Genomic DNA, 16,057 nt, shown 5'->3' on the forward strand with positions numbered 1-16,057 from the left:
TTTCTTATTCAGATTCACAAAATTTGAAAAAAAAAATCTTTGTTGTAGCTATAAGATTTTAATGGTGTTATGTAAAGGTCGTCTTACTGAACATATTGCTTTTGAATTATGCAATAAAACCAATTTTGTGATGAATAAGTATGGCATTTTGGGAAACATCCTGAAAAAAGTCAATAAGGTGAGAGTTAAGAAACAGTGGGTTACATAATATGATCATTATTCCTAAAAGTAGATCCGATCCAGTCCAGCAGGAATTTAACTTTGTACCCCATCTTAAGACTCAAACTTGCCACAACAGGATTCCAACTGAAAGAGAGACACTCAGCTTTTTTTAAATAAAGTATATCACATATATTGTTGTAACTCACTGAATAGCACGAAGTCGACAATTCTTAAGTGGCTTCTATTGGATTTAGATAAATATTTTCAAGTTCAAGTGCTTTAACTGATGTCTGCTTTAGAATGCATTTGAATAAAACGCCCATCCGGATAACCAATCATCAAAACGCAAGATAAATTGTAGAGAATATATTTTGTAGTCTTTAGTTAAAGCTTCCCTAATGTTTGGAAATTCTACACTTCTCCCCTTCACATACATTTTCACCATATTAATAAGCGATCTCACACTTTCATTTATTGAGAGGATGGCAGCTTTGAGCAGAGTAAAAGTTTTCATAATTTTTAATCTTCATCATATAAACCTACTGACTCATGAGGGGAGTTGGGGGGGGGGGGGGGACAAGTATCGTACAAAAATAAATGCAGCACTGTAAATATAAATATATTACCAAAAAAAAAAATAATAATCTTATTCATTTCTTACTACTTTCACTCTTCTGCTGCTTTCATCTGAAAGATGGTATTCACACCAAGAAAATGACAACCTGGAAAGTTCCTGATTTTGCATTTTAAAAAAAATACTGGATGTTTTCTGGCCTAAGAAATTATAGACAAAACTTAAAGAATTTTCAAAGACAAATGATTTTTTAAAATGTAATTAATAACCTGATAAACTAAAGGATGGATATATTTGTTGTAACTGAGGAGTAATTCATAAAATCTTTAGTTACTACCTGCAAAATATGCAAGCCAAAGGATTAAATGCAATTCACAACTTTATTATTCTCTTTGTTGTTTGTTTCTTGGCATTTAATGGCACATTCGCCACGATTAGATCATTTAAACAGTCAGATTACTCTCTTTGATTACTCTTAATCTTTGATCTTAGAATGTTACTAGTAATTCATCCGTAATTACTATGACACGGCATGCTCTGTATTAACAGATTATAAAGAAAACAATCAAGAGAGATATTAAGATTTAAATATAGATCCGTTGAAATTGCTCTGTTAAAAGATTTGTCCCAAAATTTCTTGTGATTCGTGGAAATACACACTTCAAGATGAAAGCAGCAGAAGCATTATAAAAAATTCTACCATTATTGTGATTGAGCATCAATAGGATTTTTGGGAATATCGTAAATCTCTGCAAAGAGAGGAGGTAGAGAAATGCGATGCCATTGTGACCTGTACCATCGCAGAAGGTCATTGTGTCTTGACCCCAGTGTGCGAAGTTCTGGCGCCTTCATGATGATGGAGGCAAACAGGTTCTCTTCAGTGGAGTGGCTGCGACTGATTTGTAATTGGAGGGCTTCCACAAGCTGGTCTTGAGTTCTCTCCACAGATGACGGGTCACTTAGGCCTTGTCGATCTGAGAATGGGGAGGAGACATAATAAAAGATATTAATTATTTGATTAACATGCTTTGAGGTAGTTCTTCTTCCCACAAATTGTGCCCATAAATGGAAGAAGTGCAATAGTGATGGAACATTCGGCAACCTTTATATATATATTTTTTTATTTCTCACTTTTCTGACAGGCTATTGTTTGCCAGCTTAAATATTTGGTGATGAACATGAAGCCATGTCTTCTGCCATCTTCTTTCCCCTTAACATTGGTCAGTTTTGACTAGGAGCCAAGGGGTGATTTGTAAAGTAATATACTGATGCACAAAAGAAATGCACCATTGTAAAGCTATCACCACAATCCTGATTTTTCTTACACCTGTGTTTGAAAAGATCTCAACGCGGTAAATAAGAACGATAAATAATCACATTTTTAATAATGGAAAGTGTGCGTTTGAGGTGCAAAAGCTTAAAACAAGACATGTGGCATGTGCAACTTGATCGGTTGCTGTGAACTGAACAAAAAATTGTTGTTCAGTAGTGTTCACCATGGGTATTAAAAGGCCACAAAAATGAGACTCCTATTCATTCACATTCAATGTAAACAAGATGCCTAGATTAAGCGAACAGCGTATACCAGCAAAGAGAGATTGCAAGATGGCTAAATTGTTCTAGCACAACAATATACCGCTTCCTTTGTTGCTATGAAGAAACTGAGACCAGCAGCGATATGCTAAGAAGCGGTCGACCAAGTGTGACAACTCGACGTCAAGATCGCTATATTGTGAGCAGCCATTTACAAAATCTATTTTTAACAAGCACAGCAACCTGTAGAGAAGTGGCTAGGAAACAAGGAACCGTATTGTCTATGACTATTCGATGCTGTCTTTCAGAAGCTGGTTTGGTATACAGCAGGCCTCATATTGTTCTTGATTTGTCTTAATTCTCCTACAAATCGTCGAGAACTGGAAGATTCCTTGCATCACGAATGGAATAGCATACCGCAAAAAATGCTTCAAAGACTTGCCTTACCCATGCGCACACTGTGTCGATCCCTAATTCAAGCCTGCTGAGGTCATACATGGTACTGAAGTGCAGTTAAACACGATTTCTCCTTGAATTTTGTGCATTTTAAAAACTGACACCTACTTCTACATTTTTGGGTACTGTGATTTAATTTATTCCCCTATCATTGTGAATTTGGATTCATCTTGAAGCAAAATGATTCATCTTTCAACACTGACCTAAAGTTTGACACCAGATTTCAGTAGATATGTTAAATCTTCATTGAAAGAAGTGGTGGGTTACTTTTGTGCACCAGTATATTTTTCAAAAGGTGCTTGTTAGTCTAGAAATTCTCGTAAGGACTGTATGTCTCAGCTTTGTATCCAGTATTGAGAATTACAAAACAATTGCCTAGAATTTAGTGATGAAAAGAATTTGGCAAAAATTCTTCAAAAGAATCACACTTTTTTCTTTTTGGAAAAACCTGAAAATGTCATAATAAAGTACCCGAAAGGCATCTTGGAAAGATAAAAACAAGGAGCTGACTTAAGGATATCAAGAAGTAATGACTGCCCCCCTATAATCAGGAAAAAATAATAATTAAAAAATAATTTTTCTAGGAAGACAAAAATCCACTGTTACAAGTTATGAAGAGGAAAAAACTTAGCATACCAGCTGTTGTGAGCACGATACCCGTAAAGAGTCCAATCTCAGTGTCGTTCAAATTGAGTAGATTGAAATTGGACACCATCTCAAACATGGACGTTACAAAGTCAGGCTGGGGATAAGAAATATTACATTGTTGACAATAATACAAGATTAATCACAAATAATGCAGAAGATGCAAACTTGAGCTTTTTTTTTTTTTTTAATTCTGTCGCGCAATATCCACTAAACACGCTCAAAGCGCTTTACAAAGAGTCCCTGACCAACAGAAACACTTAACATGTAGAACGAGACACGACACCTGTTAGGCAGTATTACATTTTTTTTTTTCTGACAGAGACAACACTGTTGATGACCAGGTACTCATTTTACACCTGAGCATTGTGAAAGAATGTGAGTAAAGAGCCTTTACCAGGGACTCAACTTTGCACCAAGGCTCGAACCCTTCCGATATGAAAACAATTGTCATTCCCCCAGACCACATAGCTGCACTAACTAAATATTGAACCTTTTAAATAGGATGCTGTTCTATTCTTTGACTTTCCAATATCTAACAGACCTAGCTACTGCTGGGAATACAGTAGGCTCAGGAGAAAAACATGAGATAAATTGAGCTATCAAGACCCCCGTACTGGGAGACTGTATCCTCCTTGCCAAATGCATTCACTCCATTTCAAAAGGAATATAATATCTACTTACAGCGTAGACCACAGCCAGCTCATCCCGTGGTATACAACTGCCATTTTCAAAGACAACAACTCCGTCTTGCTTGAGAATCATTCGTGACATGCGAATCAACCAGATCTCAAAGAAACCCGTCTTGATCAGAATCAGCTGGTCGTCCTGGGACAACTCAGAAAAATCTGGGTAAGGTAAAAAGATATAGTTTTATAAAATAAAATTTTAAAAAGTAGTCCTTGGAAGACTTTGGCCACAAAAAAAACAAAGTTTATTCTGCATTCTGAAGTAAAAAAAAAATGAAAAGCAGAATCAAGGGTGAGAATGACTGGTCACAAAAAAAGGAGGAAATTACTAAGCGTGTAGATCCAGACTCATCCATGAGAACAAAACCTGTGAATTTGAATTTCATTAAAATTTACTGGTAAGCATTCCAAAATGTATCTCACAGCAATTTCTGACACCACTCGGTGGAATTTGAAAAGTTGAAAGAGTCAATTACAACATATGGTGGTTGTCGTGGTGGTGGTAGGTATGATGATGTGGTGGTGGTTGTAGTAGTAGTGGTACTAGGGACGATGATGTGGTGGTGGTGGTTGTAGTAGTGGTGGTAGGAGCGATGATGTAGTGGTAGTTGTGGGTGTAATAGTAGTGGTGGTACAGGTGTTGGTGTAGTGGTTGTGGTGAGTGTTTTTTTTTCTATCCATTAAAGAATAATTTGACTAGTAGATGAGAGACTTAGTGGCCAGTGCAATTGCTTGTTGATCACTCTCTCTCAGCAAGGGTTGGCTCTGACACCGTAATATTTATAATCTCTGTTTTTATCTGTCACTTCTCCATACCTTTATATTTCTCAAGATTAATAAAAGCCTTTCACTTTGCAAGAAAGGACACCCACAGTAAAGCTGTATTTTTGACTCATTACCTCATCTGCTGTTAAGTTGAATTAAAACTGTTACTCAAAATTGAGTTTAAAATCTAAATGATAAAAATAAACTTAAATTTATATGCTTTAATGTTAATTCTTGAATTGAAAAGGAAAAAAAATGAAAGAAAGGAAACCTCATTTTTTTTTTTTTTTAAACCTTCAAAATTTCAATATTGTTCTAATCATTTCTACTTTAATTTTTCGCTTTCAATGTCTGGCTCCCCAAGACCAAAATTGCATACTTACTAGGTACCCGTTTAGAGAATTCGACAACGCTGTGTATGGATGGAGTGATGAGGTAGGCCAGCTGTTGCCACATGTACAGTCGCTGCATTTCCAGCTCCTCGTTGGTAAATATCACTTGACCTTGAGGGATGCGAATCTTTGACCTCTGAAATAGGGATGGTGGAAAAGAGTATTAAATGTTCAATGGCACAGACAATACTCTCTCATTTTAGTACCAAAGAAAAAGGAATATGATATATAAAACAAAAAGTTAAACAGGTTAAATAAATCACTCTATAGAAAATGCAGAAGAAATTTTGGATGCTCGATGGCAGTTAGTTGAGCAAAATCATAGAGAGAATAACGCTGAACAAAAGTTGTATCTATCATTTCTCTACCACAAATGCTAAAAATCAAATGGGAGGACCTATCACTAACCCAACCAATCACACTAAAACCTTACTTCTAAAAGGATCACTAACTGCAAGCTAAATCTCAAACAGATCTTCAAGAACTACAATACATAGCACCCAACAGAATACCTTGGAAGTCATAAGCAAGAACAATGAGGGGAAGTAAAAGCTGTGAGGCCTATATGGCATAAGGCAAATAACAAGTTAGGGGAAAAGGGCATTTCTTATTTTCACTTTGCATCATCAGGCCGTTTCATACTCTAATCATATTCTCGTGGAAACGATGACAGAGGAGACTTTTGGCGAATATATCAAATAGCAAACTAACCTTATTCCATCAAAGACCTTGAATAATTTTAAGAAAATGAAACCCTGACAAAAAGTGGAAATACCCACGCCTTTTACATCTAGTGCTGAGAGATATAAAAATTAAGCTCAAGTAAAAACTTGGGCTTATGGATTTAAAAAAATTAAAACAGTCTTTTAGAATCATAAGAAAGACTAAGATGCTGAAATGTATCCTTATGTGGAACCAAATGGGCAACAAAATTGCTTACTGCCCTAAAGACAGGAAATAAACATATCGCAAAATACTTCAACCTGATCGAACAGATCCAGCTCTTAATCAATGGTGGCAGGACAGATAGGGGTCATTCTCTGCCCTTTCCCCACCAAAGTAAAAACTGGATTCTGTCCCCGGAATCATGTTCTAACAAAACTGACATTTTTGGGTAAATTGATTAATGACAACTACAAAATTACCCAAGCAATGTCCTGCCAATTCACAGAACGGTCCTCTGTGTCTCAAATAGCTGCAGAAGAAATGTGTAATTTGCAAAATATTATAAGCAAAAATATAAATTAAAAAAAAAAAAAATTAACCAAGAGTACTCAAGACTAAATCAATAGTAATGAAGTGTTATGTTAGTGCATGATTCCACTTACAAAATCAGCCATTCAAACCCATGTGATGAGAAAAAAAAAATAATAAAAATAAAAGAGAATTGCTTTTCCTTTGCCATCCTTACCAAAGAGGCTGGATTTCGAGGTATATTCTTGATTTTGTCTTCGGTAATGGCACAGTGAGCATGGTGAGCCTGTGATATATTGAGTATGATGTCATAGATGGCAAGCTGCTTGGATTCCACTGCTGATTGGTCCTGGCTGGAATCGGTTGATGACACGCTGTGGTCCTCTACGCTTCTGGAACGTTTTGGAACACGACCATATCGGACAGCTGAAAAATAAATACACCACAAGAAGAGCTTAGCTTGTTTAATCAAAAATTACAGTTAACTTAGGTGGGCAAATAAGTGACTGATCATTTCAATCTTGTATTATTATTCTAGTTCAAGGACGAAACAGTCTTGGAAAATTGAGTTAAAAAGTTAAAATAACTAGAATTACAAAATTTGATATTTTGAAGAGTACACATTCATTGTCTTTAACATGGTTAAACAAGTTCAGATGAATCTAATAATTTAGACTTTAAAATAAAGTATATTATTTACATCTCGTTCACACACTGTCATAATCGAAGATAGAGTAGATGCTCATCAATATGAAATTTGTTGTGTCAATGAAAGATGATAAATCAATTCTTAAGTGAACATGGTAACTTATTTGACGATGAGGGAGTGCTATAATACTATGACTATGACAAAATGTTAGAGATAATAATATGAGAGAACATACTGTCACATATGTGACCCACCATCTCAAAGCAGTAACATATAGGAATGATTTAAACCCCGAAATGTGAATACAGAATCAAAATGGTATGAAATAGTGATGTTGAATTTTTCTTTTGCAATATAAGAAATTGTATTCGATCTCTGAGGGTCTGGCATAAAAAGAATATATGCCGGGAATAGCTTCTCAAAGCGTTTTTAAAAATTAACAAAATTGATGCTTTGTCCATGTTGGTTTGTTACAATAATTATTAGAATTGCTTAATATTGGCATCTTTTTGTATCAAAACAGCACATTTCACATTTTAATGTCTACCACAAAGACTGAAAAATAAAAGTAAGAAGAAGATAAAGATTTAAAAATGATAAGATGTAATTGACTTACAATCCCTGGACATGCCAACTGCCAGACACTTCTTGAATCGACAATACTGGCATCGGTTTCTATTGAGTCGTATTATCATACACTTCCCATCCCGCAGACAGCGGTATTCTATCTGTTTTTGGATACTGCGACGGAAAAAACCCTAGAGACAGAATTTTAAAAAGAAAGTAAATTCACTTTTTCTTTTCTTTTTTTGAACGGTTCATTCATAAAGTTAAGTTCAACAGTTTCAGTATCACATATTTTTTTACACTTTCATCATCAGACCTCAGACAAGCTCTTCCTCATCCATAACCAATACAGAAAACACTCTCTAGAGCGCAACAGAACAACTGAAAAAGACTCCCACATACTACAACAGTGCACAAGTTCAAAGGCCACTGGATTAGAGACAACAATAGAAATACCATCAATAATCCGTCTAAAATGAGCTAGTCATCTATAGACTTTCCATACATGCTAAACCAATCACACACTTTCAGTCAACTTCAACTTGCAACTTCAATCATACATCTCTGTGCAGCCGAAAATAATTGCGACCTTGAAGTGTGTGTGATGAGGACAAATGAACATGCCTAAGCCTCCATTTTGATCTATCTATTTTGCGGTCAAATTCCAATTGGTCATTATTCTTTTGATATTTTTGGGCAAGGAAATTCCATATTCGGATGGTCCTTGGGAAAAATGAGTTGAGCATTAACATCGGATGTCATGCTATTCTCAAGAATTGAGAAATCAAAAAAATATATAATAAGAGTAACTTTATCCCTAATTAAGATATTTATAAAATTTTAAGTTGTATTTTACTCAGAAAGAATCGCCTTGAACATTTGCCCTAACTTCAGGGATTCCAATTTTTTCACATGAGGCATGTTTTATCAGGACATTAAACAATTATTATGACAAGATCATCTTTGCTTTAGTTTGATTTTGTCAGTTAGAGGCACTGGCAGGAAAAAAAAAAGGACAGTTCGATTAATTTATAATTATAATTTGGTGCAAGAAACAATCTTTGGTCACCGCACATGAAATAAAAGTAAGACATGGGAAATGGTTCTCAAATGTATATCCAAGCAACAATCAAACCCTAAACCAAACCTAAAGTCACTCTCAGTCTGGAAAGATGAAAGCACGAAATCCCCACCCACAGTGAGACCCTCGGATGTTTTATAAAACTAATACAGGTCACCACAAAGGATTATTTAAAAGGAAGAAAACCTTATACAATAACATCAGATCAACTCCCCTCGGGAAAGAAGGACACCTGTCTAGATCTGGACAAAATCTCATTCACAAAGTAGGATAGAAAGTGACCAACCAGGAGTCTAAAAAATAAATAAATAAATCTAATTTTCATCTTGGCCAAAAAACTAAAGAAATAATTTAAGTTTGTGACTAGTTGACCATCTTAATCCATTGATATATAAATTAAAAGTTTCCTGGCCATTATTTTTTGAAGGTGCTTTATCAATGCAAGTCAGATCTCACTGTAGATCTATATCCCAAGCCTGTCCTTGCAGGACAATTTCATTTAAGCAATTGGAAAGCCATTAGATTTTTAAAAAATAATATGAGCTTTTGTATAGCGCAATATCCACTAAACATGCTCAAAAGCGCCTTACAAGGGGTTCCTGGCCAACAGCAACACTTAACATGTAGGAGGAGACATGACGCCTATTAGGCGATATTACAATTTTTTCGGACAGAGACAATGCTGTTAACGGCCAGGTACTTATTTTACACATGAGTACAGTGAGAGAATGTGAGTAAAGAGCCTTTTCCAAGGACTCAACTATGCGCTGAGGGAGGCTCGAATCCAGGACCTTCTGATCAGAAAGCGAGTGTCATACCACAAGACCATATAGCCGCACAAATAGCCCCCAACAATCACCATGGGTGAGAATGACTGGTCAATAAAAAGGAGGAAATTTTTCAGCGCTTAGATCAAGAACCATCCATGATAAAATAACCTATAAATTTAAATTTCATTAAAAGTTATTGTGATGAAATCCAAAATGTGTCTCCCAGCAATTTCTGACATCACTCGGAGGAATTTCAAAAACTGAAAGTGTAATTATAACATGGTGGTTGTAGCAATGGTAGTGGTAGGGATAATGATGTGGCGGTGGTTGTAGTAGTTGTGGTAAGGATGATGATGTGATGATGGTTGTAGTAGTAGTGGTAGTCGCCACATATATCTCCGGTATTCACAGATTCACTAATGCACACATCCCATTGTTTCAAGTTGACCAGAGACGCCAACTTAAAATTTGGCTCACGTAAATTTCAGAAACAATTCCGAACAATTTCAATGCTTAAACAGGAATTTCTGCATACAAAATATAATCTATTGAGATCTATAGTCATCCTAATACCCCTTGTTTCAAATCAATTAAAGTTCCAAAACCAATTTATGGCGTATAAAATATTAAAATGAATGGTAGTTGTGGTGGTAATAATGATATGATGGTGGCTGTTGTAGTGGTGGCAGTAATGATAATGTATGTGGTTGTGGTGGTTACAGAAGTGGTGGTGGTGATATTGTTGTGTTGGAGGAGGTTGTAGTAGTGGTGGTAAGGATGTGGTAGTGATTGTTGTTTTTATGGTGATAGTGTTGTGATGATGTCGTAGTGGTGGTGGCAATGATGGTTATGATGATGATGTGGTGGAGGTGGTTGTAGTAATGGTGGTGCTTCATGAAATGATGGTGTGGCGATGGTGGTGGTTGTAGTAGTAGTGGCAGTGATGATGATGATGATGATGATGATGATGATGATGATGATGATGATGATAGTGGTGGTGGTGGTGGTGATAAGGTGTGTAGTCGAAGGTGAAAAGAGAGAATGATGGCTGATGTGAAAAGGATATGATCCACTTTATAGATTTAGGTTTGTCTGACAGAAGGAAAGATAGTGTGTGTTTGTGTGTGTGTGTGTGTGTGTGTGTGTGTGTGTGTTTTGTTTGTTTGTTTTTAAGGGTTTACAGCGCTTGCATCACATTTAGGTTATATCAGCGCCAGTAAAAAAGAAAATGGGATAGCAAAAAGTTCTAGAATTACAATTAAAGCACCCAAGAAAAAGTAAGACATAGGGGAACGGAACAAAAAGGGATCAGATGTAGATTCAAAGAGCATACCACCAATGTACTTAGTTTGAGATCACCTATAAGTCTCATCCGGGCACAAAGAGGAATACACTCAAATGCTTATATTATACATTCAAAATAACAAATAATATACTAATACATAACAGAGAGATGATTTACAAGGAAAAAATAATATCATCTCCCAAAACAATAACTGTGCATTTGACGGTTTCCCTTCCAGTTAGGACTCTGGCCAGGGCCAGGACAAAACCAAGTAATCTCATTCCAAGACAAAGACAGAAAGCATGTTGGAAAACAGATATAAGGGGATAGAAGACATAGTATGTACCCCCTTGCCCACGATGGGAGGTCAGGAACCCCGCCCAGGTGTGTGTGAGTGTGAGAGAGACAGGGAGACAGAGTAAGAGAGGGAGGGAGGGAGGGGGAGAGAGAGAGAGAGAGAGAGAGAGAGAGAGAGAGAGAGAGAGAGAGAGAGAGAGAGAGAGAGAGAGAGAGAGAGACTGCCCAAAGTGAATATAGTGATAGGTACAGAAAGATGAAAGTGAAAACTAACCGAGGTTAAAGTACAGAGTGAACGTTATTGTTAGGTGTGTGTATGTGCTTTATTTGTTAATCGTAAATATTAGTTAACGTATGTTTCATTTTGGCAATTGTCAGGAAATTAACATTTTAATTGAATCCCCCCCCCTCTCTCTCTCTCTCTCTCTCTCTCTCTCTCTCTCTCTCTCTCTCTCTCTCTCTCTGTGTGTGTGTGTGTGTGTGTGTGTGTGTGTGTGTGTATCATTGTTAAGTACATGAAGATGAAAAGTGAAAACTTATCGAGGCTAAAGAAATGGGTGCACTTTACTGATTTGTGTGTGTGTGTGTGTGTGTGTGTGTGTGTGTGTGTGTGTGTGAGAGAGAGAGAGAGAGAGAGAGAGAGAGAGAGAGAGAGAGAGAGAGAGAGAGAGAGAGAGAGAGAGAGAGAGAGAGAGAAATAGAGTTCAAGACCTATCTATGCGACGATAACGTATAAATTTGAATTTCATTAAAAATTTACTGATATACAATCAGAAATGTGTCTCGCAATAATTTCTGACACCACTTGGAGGAATTTCAAAAGTTGAAAGCGTAATTACAACATATTGTAGTAGTAAGAAAAGATGGCGGTAGGGATGATGATGTGGTGGTGGTTGTAGTAGGGTCGTGATAAGGATGATGATATGATGGTTGTGCTGTAGAGGGGTTGGGAATGATGGTGTGGTGGTGGTTGTAATAGTTGTGGTAGGGATGATTTGGGATGGTTGTAGTAGTGATAGTTGAGATGATGTGGTGGTGGAGGATGTAGTTGTATTGGTAGTAGGAATGATGATGTGGTGGTGGTTGTTGTAGTAGTGATGGTAGGGATGATGATGTGATGGCAGTTGTAGTAGTAGTGGTTGTAGCTGTAGTGGTGGTGGTGGCAGGGATGATGATGTGGTGGTGGTTGTAGGTAGTAGTAGTGGTGGTGGTGGGGATGATGATGTGGTGGTGATGGTGGTAGGGATGATGATGTGGTGGTGGTTGTAGTAGCAATGGTGATAGGAATGATGATGTGATGGTTGTTGTAGTACATGTGGTGGTTGTAAAAGTAGTGGTGATAGGGATGTTGATGTAGTGGTTGTGGTGAGTCTTTTTAAAAAGCGGAAAAGTGATGGTGATGGGCGGAGATAAACCACCATTTAGGCGGAAATCCGCCTTTAGGCGGAAGATTCTCAGCCCTGAATCACCAAGCTCACCTTACAGCCCTCACATGACGTAACTCCATAATGATAACCGGAGGCTTTGTCACCACACACTTTACATGGCACGAAAGGACGCTTGGAGCTGTCTGGCATGTCTGGAAGGACTTTGCTCTCATCATCTGGAGAAGAAGAAAAACAAATTAAAATAAGATAAATTAATACAAAAATGAATAGATAAATATGTAAATAGATAAATATATAAATAATATAAATTTTATCAAAAAGTTTAGCACTATTATTTTATGAGTTTTGTTTTTATAATTTTATACATTTGCTCTAGTTCTACTTGTCCTGTCGAGCAATTTATTAACCAAAAATAAATAAACAAATAAATCAATCAATAAATAACAAAGAATTGTCGATATGAACAATTTGACATCAATAGGATTAAATAATATGTGAAAGTACTGTAACCAGTCTTTCCTTCTTTAAAAATAGCGAAATAAAAAAATCGTTGAATCAATGTAGTTCTGCAATTTGAGCTAATAGATAATCTGTCATTCCTCGCAATTTTTTCTAGCTGTACGCAGGCCTGCAATACGAATATATTATCTTAATAAATAATACAACTAATATTTTGATTTTTAAGTTAATTGTACCTCAACTTTTGAAATATCATATCATGAGATATAAAATTAAAATGAAATCGATACAAAAACGGGGAAAACAAAATAAAAACAAACAAAACATTTTTTAAAAGAACCCAAAATAAACAACAAATAAAATAAAAATTTAAATAAAGAAATAAAAAAAAATAAAACAAACAATACAAGATATATATTAAAAAATCATTTTGGTTATTTATAACGTTTTCACTACCTTCAAGACGCTTCAGAATACTATATCTGCCCCCCCCCCCCCTCCCCCGCTCCCTAAATCGCCCTCTTTTGTACTTAAGTCCCCTTTTAAAATGATGTGTGATTTTTTTTTTCTTCTTCTCCTTTTTAAACTACAGCACTCAATACTTAGTCAGGCGGTGGATACCTTAAACTTGTGGAATAATGACTGCTGTTGCTTCTGATCCTGATCCTCCTTCTCCTCCTCCTCCTCCTACTACTAGTACTATTACTGCTGCTACTACTGCTGTTGCTGCTACCACCACTACCACTACTTCAACTACTCGATACAGACGACGTCGACGACGGCAACAGTGATGATAATGATGATGATGATGATGATGATGATAATGATGATGATGATGATGACGACGACGATTAATACGGTGATGAACAACTTATCATTATTATCATCATCGTAGCAATTCTTAACTGGGCTGTGGTGGTATGCAAACAATAGCGACCTCAATATTGGACCACGGAATGTGGGGTGGGGGGCGAAGAGACACAGAAGTATGTGAGAGGGGAGTAGGTCTTCTGGCGCAGGATGGCAACGACTAACTCATTAATAGCGAGACTAAACTGCTATCAAAAAATAACGTCTCGCATTATTTATCCGGCTGTGAATGCAGACCCCTACCACACGCTTGATAATAGTCTAGTTTGTGGATCTAATCGCTTTCAGAGAGAGAGAGAGAGAGAGAGAGAGAGAGAGAGAGAGAGGGGGGGGGGGGGGGGGGAACCCAAACTGCATGGTTTTTACCCATTTCCTTATAAATTGTCGTTTAATTTGACCATTTATATTTCTGAGCAAAATAATCACAGTAAATTTTCATCAATTTTTATTTTAAAATCAAATTTAATAATCCGAGGGTGGATTGAAAAAAAAAAATCGAATTTGGCCAAACTTATCTTGACCCTTCCCCCTTTATAAAAAACAACGACAAAACAAAACAACCCCCCCCCCCCCCCAAAAAAAAAAAAAAACAAAAAAAAAAAAAAACAACAACCACAAATCCGTATGAATAGCGATTAGAACTCTACCGACGTTGTAGACATTTGCAGGTCTGATAACCCAAGTTATTATCAGCTCGTTGTTGTAATGGAATTTATACTCTCAAACCAACGCAAAATATTGTCCATTGCCCATAAATGCATTCGGTTATCAGACCTGTAAATATGTGGACGTCGATCTGTATACCAAACGGAGATCTGGGTTCCAGTTGATACTAAAATCGAACCTGGACTGCTAAGGGTTAAGTAACCCATGATGACCAAATCTAGGCCAGTCAGTGAACGACCGACCTATCACTAACCCCTACAACTAACACTACCACATCTACACCGTGCCGCTCACTGCCACCACCAAAACCACTACCGCCGTCACTCCTTCCACCATCACCACCGCAGCCAATACTTCAAATCAGACCCAATAAAAATCGCCGAATCGGGCACTCCTAATATTCGGATATGCATTATTAATTTCAACTCGTTAAGCCGGTCACAGCAAGTTTCCCAAGTTCCCGTATCATGCGATAACAACATCAACAACACCCATCATCATCATCATCATCATCATCACCATCACCACCACCACCACCACCACCAACAACAACAACAACAACAACAACAACAACAACAACAACAACAACAACAACAACAACAACAACAACAACAACAACAATGACGCGATATAAATATCGAGAAAACAATGAGATAATTCATAGATGCATATGCCTATACATGAAGATCAGGAAGTTGAGTTATATAATTTTAGACAGCAATAAATCTCTCTCTCTCTCTCTCTCTCTCTCTCTCTCTCTCTCTCTCTCTCTCTCTCTCTCTCTCTCTCTCTCTCTCTCTCTCTCCACGATCGTGCATAATAAGGGAAGATAACATGAGAAGCAATCAAAGACAAAACGAAATACCGCCCGCAGTCTGACTCATTAAATCTATGGCTGTCAAAAAACAAACCCACAGACAAGCAAACAAACAAAAGTACCGTGGAATGGGGTGGCTAAGACCAGCCGCCAAAATGTGCTCTGTGATGAAGGGACAACTATATGCTTGTACGATATACACCTAATCCATTATAGATGTCCTTTTCAGCATCTTACTCTCCCATCATAGATGGGCCAGATTGCGGTGGTGGGTCACGTTTTTGGTTGTATTTGTTTTGTTTTTTTCCATTCTGAATGATATGCGTACGTACCTAGATGCATATATTAGCAGGTCTGATAACAGAAACGCGATTGTGGGCTTGATTTATCAATGTTGTAAAGAACAATATTAATTTGCGTTGGTTTGAGAGTATTTCCATTACAACAAGAGGCTCATAACACATAGGGCTATCAGACCTACAAATATGCACATATCAAATTAAGAAACTAGGGAGCAGGGACCGGTATAAGTATAAGATGAAGATCTGAACAAGTGTATATGAAAGTTGGCATACAAAGCAAGAAAGAAAAACACAACTATCGGGAGACTCTGCGGTGTAATGGTAGCACGTCTGACCGGTAATCAGAAGGTCTGAGATTCGATCCCCAGTTGAGATAGACTGATTTTTTGGGATAGTTTTTTTTTTTTTTCTTTCTTGTATTTTTCCTTCTTGCTTTGTCTGGCACCTTTCATAAACATTTGTTCAGATCTTTATCAAATATGTACACATCAGTCTG

At 37.0% G+C, this 16,057-nt stretch overlaps 1 protein-coding gene across 1 annotated transcript in view; it reads right to left on the reverse strand.

Annotated features, from left to right (window-relative positions):
• Positions 1 to 705: 705 nt before the first annotated feature.
• Positions 706 to 16,057, reverse strand: part of LOC144978320 (ecdysone-induced protein 78C-like) — a 55,046-nt gene continuing 39,694 nt past the window's right edge. Inside the window, exons 3-9 of the mRNA XM_078924194.1 lie at positions 12,538 to 12,662; positions 7,676 to 7,817; positions 6,628 to 6,836; positions 5,208 to 5,352; positions 4,055 to 4,218; positions 3,362 to 3,467; positions 706 to 1,710 (exon numbers count right to left, since the gene is read on the reverse strand). Coding sequence (XP_078780320.1) covers positions 1,439 to 1,710; positions 3,362 to 3,467; positions 4,055 to 4,218; positions 5,208 to 5,352; positions 6,628 to 6,836; positions 7,676 to 7,817; positions 12,538 to 12,662 — 1,163 coding nt within the window. The 3' untranslated portion in view covers positions 706 to 1,438. The remainder of the gene's footprint in view (positions 1,711 to 3,361; positions 3,468 to 4,054; positions 4,219 to 5,207; positions 5,353 to 6,627; positions 6,837 to 7,675; positions 7,818 to 12,537; positions 12,663 to 16,057) is intronic.

This window comes from Berghia stephanieae, chromosome 8 (genome assembly GCF_034508935.2).
Source record: "Berghia stephanieae isolate SIO BIC M18660-M18661 chromosome 8, UCSD_Bste_1.3, whole genome shotgun sequence".
Classification (NCBI taxonomy): Eukaryota; Metazoa; Mollusca; class Gastropoda; order Nudibranchia; family Aeolidiidae; genus Berghia; species Berghia stephanieae.